Genomic DNA, 7404 nt, shown 5'->3' with positions numbered 1-7404 from the left:
GGAACATTGAAGTCCTCCATCACTGAAGCAAGCAAGCCTCATGTTCACTTCAAGCTGCCTGGCTGCCAGCTGCCATCTTGGCTGGCAGTTAATTTACATATCACCCTGATTAGCCAATGGGAAGGGTAGCGGAAGTATGGCTAATTACCATGTTTCTCTTTTATTAGATAGGATATTATACAATGAAAGTCATCAATCAAAAGAGCTGAAAGCAAAACATTCTAACTGACAAAACAGTCAGTTATCTGACTGTGACTTAGACTGTATGAAACAGAAAGGAGACAAGTAAGTGGGACATACTGAGCAAGAAAAAAAATACCGTATTTGCCGGCTTATAAGATGACTGGGCGTATAAGACGACCCCCTAACATTTCCACTCAAAATACAGAGTTTGTTATATACTCGCCGTATAAGACTACCCCCTCTTCCGCACACCTTCCACACACCAAATAAAAGGTAAAACAATATCAGATTTGATTTTAACATTTTAATTTATATTCAAATCCTGATGACATGCAGGAAAACTGTCACAAGGCTGTATGTAATCAAACATATACATAAAACAGTGCAAGTTTATTACCGGTAAACATACCGGTAATTCACTAAAGAAAACACACTCTATAGACTGGTACCGTAGATGCCTCTCAGGAACACAGGCAAGCAGCCCACAACCTAGAGGGACTGTCAATGATAGAAGTAAGATAACAAATAGAGGGAGAGAGCAAGTGCCGGGCAAGTCCCTAGCAAGTTTGCTGGCATGACAGTTTCACCTTAAAAGCCTTCAAACTCCTCTTCATCATCTGATATTAAAAGTTCATCAACAACATCTTGGTGCCATGATAGGGATGATAGGGGTTTGACTGGTCGACATTTTCTATGCTGTACTGTACAATGGGGCAGTATTGTGGTTGGCTGTTGGCTGTATACAAAGCCTGATTTGATTGGTCCCTGCTCCCTGTTTGCCCGCCCTGTCACTATAGCAGTCTGGTCCACCCTTGCATCAGCATCTCCCTGGGACCTCACTAGTGCGCAAGTGCGAGCTCTTCAACATTCTAACAGGCACCATGATAGCGCAAAATTGCGAATCTTCAATGCATATGTAAAGAAATATACGGTAACCCGAATTTACCACACTCGCAAAATCGCACACAGCCAACCATACACCCAGTATGGTATCGCGATTCGCGATTTTGCGCTATCATACTGGGTGTATGGTCGGCTGTGTGCGATTTTGCGAGGGTGGTAAAATCGCATAACAGCAAAATCGCATAACAGCCGAGCATACACCCAGCAGCGCTGCTGATGCCTGAACGGTATGTGGAATGAAGTGGGCGGGCATCGGGAGGCCACTATGGCACGGGGCAAGCACTATGGGCAGTCTATCTGAAGTGTACCTGGCGTATAAGACGACCCCCCACTTGGAGGCATATTTTTCAGGGCCAAAAAATCGTCTTATACGCCGGCAAATACGGTAATATAGGTACAAATTGAGAGGAGCTTGAGTAAGTCAAAGAAAATAATGAGAATTCATAGAGCTAACTTCTAGTCATATAATGCACCTAACCATACTTGTGGACCTCAGGAAAATAACACCTTTCTCTACTCATCTAGATTAATTGTTCTCAGACAGCATTCAAAACAAAATAAGATCCATCAATGGAAAAATATCCTTGGGTGAATATTAACAAAACAAAACAAAAAAAAAAGATCCGACAATTTAACTCTTACTTCCTCCTAAAAAATGTGTTTGTCATGTGATCTTAAAACTAGGGATTCTCAAGTAGAAGTCCAAGGTATAAGGTACAGCCAATCAAATTTAGAAAACATACAGCAGGAGGACAACTTTTTTATATTAACAATTTAACTTGATAAGATTACTTTTAAAATTATTCCTCACCCTAACTGGTTTGGCTCAGTGGATAGAGCATCAGCCTGCGGACTGAAGGGTCCCAGGTTCAATTCCAGTCAAGGGCATGTACCTTGGTTGTGGGCACATCCCCAGTAGGGGGTGTGCAGGAGGCAGCCAATTGATGTTTCTCTCTCATCGATGTTTCTAACTCTCTATCCTTCTCCTTTCCCCTCTATAAAAAAAAATCAATAAAATATATTTTAAAAAATAAATAAAGTTATTCCTCAAAAAAAAAATCTTGTCCCAGCCCGCATGGCTCAGTGATGAACCAGGAGGTCAAGGTGTGATTCCCAGTCAGGGGACATGCCTGGGTCAATCCCCAGTGGGGGTGGGGGTGTGTAGGAGGCAGCCAATTGGTGATTCTCTCTCATCATTGATGTTTCTGTCTCTCCCTCTCCTTTCCTCTTGAAATCAATAAAAATATATTTTTAAAAAATTGTGAATGAAAATGTAACCTAAAGGAAAGCACAAAATCAAATCTTGATTTTATAAATAGACTAGAGACCCGGTGCACAAATCTGTGCATCAGTGGGGTCCCCTCGGCCTGGCCTGCGGGATCGGGCTGAAACTGGCTCTCCAACATCCCCCAAGGAGTCCCGGATTTTGAGAGGGTGCAGGCCAGGCCGAGGGACCCCACTGGTGCATGATCAGGGACGGGGAGGGACGCGGGAGGTTGGCCAGCAGGTAAGGGACCAGAGGAGGACTCCAGGGTGTGTCCAGCCCATCTCGCTCAGTCCCAATCTGCCGGACCCCAGCAACAAGCTAACCTACTGGTCGGAGCATCTGCCCCCTGGTGGTCAGTGCACGTCAGAGCAAGCAGTTGAGCGGCCTTAGCATATCATTAGCATAGTACGCTTTGACTGGTTGACCAGACACTTAGCATATTAGGCTTTTATTATATAGGAAGGATGGCTGAACAAAGTGGTACTTTCCAGTTTTTCTATATGCTAGAGAAACAGGAGTGCAGAGTAGGTATTAATCAAGAAGGTGTTAGTATAGTATCGGAACCATACATACTATGAGAGAAAGTTAATTTGATGATGTTAGAGATAAATGAGAACTAATTCATAATGAGTAGATTAAAATGGGTTAATATCATGATTAGACTATTGGACCTTAACCATTTGGTCAGGTGTTTTATAAATTTCAGGTACATATAACGTTAACCATTGACCTCCAGACAAATATTTCCAGTAAATCTTCAATTCTGAAGCAACACAGCAACCACAAGCAAACACAAAGGAAGTTTACCTGCAGTAGGATCTTTGGCCAATGAGTTATCCAAAGCACTTGTTATTGCCTGAAAAAGGTTCATTTTCTGAGTTTGTCCTGTAAAAATAAAAATTTTAAATTACATTTCATACATAGTAAAATATATAAAAATAACTCATTTCTTAATAGTTGGTTACAACTTGATTAAAATCAAGGTAGAAAGGAAGGTAGAGAACACATTACATTAATTTATTGGATTATTTAAAATGATGGTAGCTCTATAGAAGATAAAAAAGCAACACAGACTTCAAGAGGGCTGTTGAAGAGGCAAAATTTACACATATTAAACAATTAAAAAACAAGTATAAAAAAAGGAAGAAGGCATATAATCAAGTGACCGAATGTGTGTAGAAAATAAATAAAGGCTAAGCAAAGTCAGGAAAGTTTGCCAGCCAGAGTGAGCGTGGCCTGGGAAGGTGCCCTAAGGGGTGTTGGGAACATAAGCCATAGGAATGCACATGCCCACAGAGGCATGTGTTAATTATGCCAATGAAAGCAAATGGTCATGGGCCATAAAAAAAATAAGGAACACTAACAAAAAACTTTAGTACCCAGAACTGCTGGTGTTTGGAGAATATAGAATCCCAGGCCTAAACAAACCACACTTGGTTCTTCCTTTTATCTTATTGCTCCAGTCAGAATCTCTGCAAGCCAACCTCCATCTCCCTAAATGGGTTAAATGGATCAGTACATGTAAAGCACAAAGAACAATACCTGACACAGTGAGTGCTGAATAAATATTAGTTATTTATTATTAGATTCTGGACTTTGTCCATGTCCTTCATCTTGGCCTGGGCATTATTCTGAAGGGTACAAAGCTTTATTTGATAAAGTTCCAAATGTTGAAATTCAAAAACATGATGACTTCAGAGCTATGACTTAGGCCTTGATGCTGCCCAGTGACCATAGTCATCCTATAACTTTGGGTCCACTCCTCTCCAAAACCACTCACTATTCAGAGCAGAGAATGGCTTCTGCCTAAATCTTCTCTGACCCACAGGCCCAGTCTTCATTTTAGTGCCCATCTATGCACTGGTGCTCACTTTAGCCCATAGCCATGCTGATATCAAATCCCTTCAACACCTGTTGCCTACCCTGACTACTGCCCCATCTAATCTCTGTGCTCCTCAGTAGCCTGGTGTGTTCCAAAATCCAGGTTCTAATGCCCACATTGGGACACAACAGCTACTGCTATTGCCTTCAACCCTCTAGGCACTGATCACTCTTTTTTTTTTTCTAGAAAAAATTTTTTCCATGGCTGGCTCTCATCTATGACATCTTGAATTTTCCATTATCTACTGACACACAGCCTACTGTTTCTCTATCTAATCTAACCCCATCAACACCGCTTCGTGCAGGTCTTGTTGATCCCCAATCAGATCTTCCCTGCTGCCCTCCTGGCCAGAATAAAGACCTGTTTCTACTCTTATTTTTGATAGAGATAACAGGAATTTATTAAAGAAAATATTGTTATATCAACTATGTCAAAGAAAAAACAATCACACCACATGTCCATAATTTATTTTTCTTCAGGCTAAGGCTATATCATTTAATAGATACTTTCCTTAAAGTATCTATTAATGCAGGACACTAATAATTAAGTATTTATTAGTGTCCTGCACCAGATAATAATAGTTTAGGTTAAATTTTTTTCCCAACAACCATGGCATTCCCACTCTTTCTCCTATTTCATACATTTCCTAAAGCAAGATTTTTATTTGTCAATTAGGATTTTCATAGGTAATACCTAGGAAGATGAAAAATGCCTAAACATCTACGCTGCTATTTATTTCAAGTCCGCTAACCATTAAAATTAATATTGAATGTTTCATTGCTGCTCAGCAAATTTCCAGTGGGAAGAAAGCAAAGATTTTAATAGTAAAAATCATACCAAGGAAATTTAGAAAGTATTGCTTGATAGCCACAAAGAATTTACTCATCTTATATGAAAATAATTTACAAGGTTATTTAAAGGTTATATTTCCATGTAAGCACATAAACTTTCACTCCTGAATACTTTTTTCAAATAAATTCAAAATTTTAGGGTTTTGGATTAACTGCTATTCTACCAGATGCTTTTAAAAGTTTTAAATGTCAATATTTTACTGATTTTTGAGAGAGAGAGAGAGAGAGATTTGTTGTTCCACTTATTTATGCATTCACTGGTTGATCCTTGTATGTGCCCTGACTGAGGACTGAATCCACAACCTTGGAGCATTGGGACATTCTAAACACAGAGCTACCTGGCCAGGACAGACAATTTAAAAAAATTTTTAAGTAACTTATTTTTACAGTTGTACAATATTATATTAGTTTCAGGTGTTCAACCCAGTGATTAAACATCTATATAACTGAAGAGTGATCACCCCAATATTTCTAGTACCCACCTGGCACCATACATCGTTATTAAAATATTATTGACTATATGTTACATCCCCATGATTATTTTATAGCAACCAATTTGAACTTCTTAATCCCTTCATCTTTTCCACCCATCTGTTCCAACATCCCTGCCACCTGGCAACTATCAACATGTTACTAAATGACAATTTTTAATACAGCAACATCTACTTTCAATTCTTTTTAAAGTTGTAGTATGTTTTGTGGATGGCTCAGGAAGAAATGACAAGTTATTCACAGGTAAGATCATTTTAAATATCTAATTTCCTTATAACTACTTATTCTCCTACTGGTGGCCCAGTGCATGATTTGTGCACATTGAAAGGAAAATAATTAGAAGAAATATTTTAATATTGCTATTTGCCCTTTCTCTGTAATGCGACAGTGGTTACCACCTGCGGGGTGATCGGCGGGGCAATCATCAGGCTCCCATCTGGCTCCCTCAGTGCCTGGGAGACGGGCAGTGGCCCCACCTTCCTCCCCCTCCCTTCCCCACCCCGCTGGTTGATGTCTGTGGGGCAATCAGCAGGATGATCGGGCCCCGCTCGCACGCTCCTTGGCCTGGCACTGCCCGGTCACCTGCTCCACCATCCTGCCACAGTCCCACTCTCATTGGGGCCCATTAAGGCCGGCAGCACCTCCACAGCCACCTGCTGCCCTCGCCTCTTCACCAACGCCTTTAATATTGCTATTTGCCCTTTCTCTGTAATGCGACAGTGGTTACCACCTGCGGGGTGATCGGCGGGGCAATCATCAGGCTCCCATCTGTCGCCATGTTCTGTGCCACCACCTGGTGGTCAGCGCACATCATAGCAAGCGCTTAAACTCCCAGTTGAATTCACAGTCAAAGGGACAATTTGCATATTAGGCTTTTATTATATAGGATAGGGCATATCAAAGACCATTGATAAAATATGCCTGTGTTCCCCCATAATAAGATAAATGCACCTGTAGCACATCTAACCAAAGTTGTGCCGCTGGCAAGACATTTCAAAAGAAAAAAGGCCTGGCTGGCATAGCTTAGTGAATGAGCATCATCCTATGAACCAGGAGGTCACAGTTGGATTCCCAGTCAAAGCATATGCCCAGGTTGTGGGCTCATTCCCTCGTGTCAACCATGCAGGTGGCAACCGATCAATGATTCTTCCTCATCATAGATGTTTCTATCTCTGTCTCCCTCTTCATTCCTCTGAAATAAATTTAAAAAAAGAAAGGTGGTCTATGAACACCACTAAAACTGTTATTCACAGCATCATAAATAATGATCATCACTGCTACAAAGATAAGTGGCATGTGGGCGGAATGGAAGGGACACAATAGAACATAAGCTCTAAAAGGTCAGGGATTCTTATTTACCTTTGACCAGAGCTATATGCTGTGTTTACAATAATGTCTGACATGTAGTCGATGACTGAACAAATAAATACAAGCAGCTATTTCCATAAAGACAAAATATACACAAAGCAAATTGTTAAACAACCACTTAAAGAGGTGGGAATGAAGTAGGGGAAAAAAATCTACCAATGTCACAATTCAAAGACTGCAGGAAAGTTGGGGAGAAGGGATATTGCTATAACAGGATGATGGAGTATTCAATTATTTTGAACTAGAGGCCCGGTGCATGAAATTTGCCCCCAAAGGCAGGAACCATAAAGAAAAAACTGCTAGAGTAGATATCTTAAAATTAATCTCTGCTGGACATGGCACCATGCCGCTTCCAGCACCAGATACCATTCCCCTGCTGGTCTGGTCCCTCCCAACTGCCCTCCCCTGCTGTCATGATCCCCTCCCCCAACTGCCCTCCCCTGCCGGCCATCTTGTGG

The 7404-nt window shown here is 41.1% G+C and overlaps 1 protein-coding gene across 1 annotated transcript in view; it reads right to left on the bottom strand.

The window, feature by feature from the left end:
• Positions 1–3237, bottom strand: part of BCKDHB (branched chain keto acid dehydrogenase E1, beta polypeptide) — a 67125-nt gene extending 63888 nt beyond the window's left edge. The window contains exon 1 of the mRNA XM_015569453.1: positions 3161–3237. Within this exon, the coding sequence (XP_015424939.1) occupies positions 3161–3224 (64 nt within the window). The 5' untranslated portion in view covers positions 3225–3237. The remainder of the gene's footprint in view (positions 1–3160) is intronic.
• Positions 3238–7404: the final 4167 nt, after the last annotated feature.

Source organism: Myotis davidii, unplaced genomic scaffold (assembly GCF_000327345.1).
Source record: "Myotis davidii unplaced genomic scaffold, ASM32734v1 scaffold104, whole genome shotgun sequence".
Lineage (NCBI taxonomy): Eukaryota > Metazoa > Chordata > Mammalia > Chiroptera > Vespertilionidae > Myotis > Myotis davidii.
Note: the sequence above shows the minus strand (reverse complement) of the source record. Positions and strands in the feature narration are given on the sequence as shown.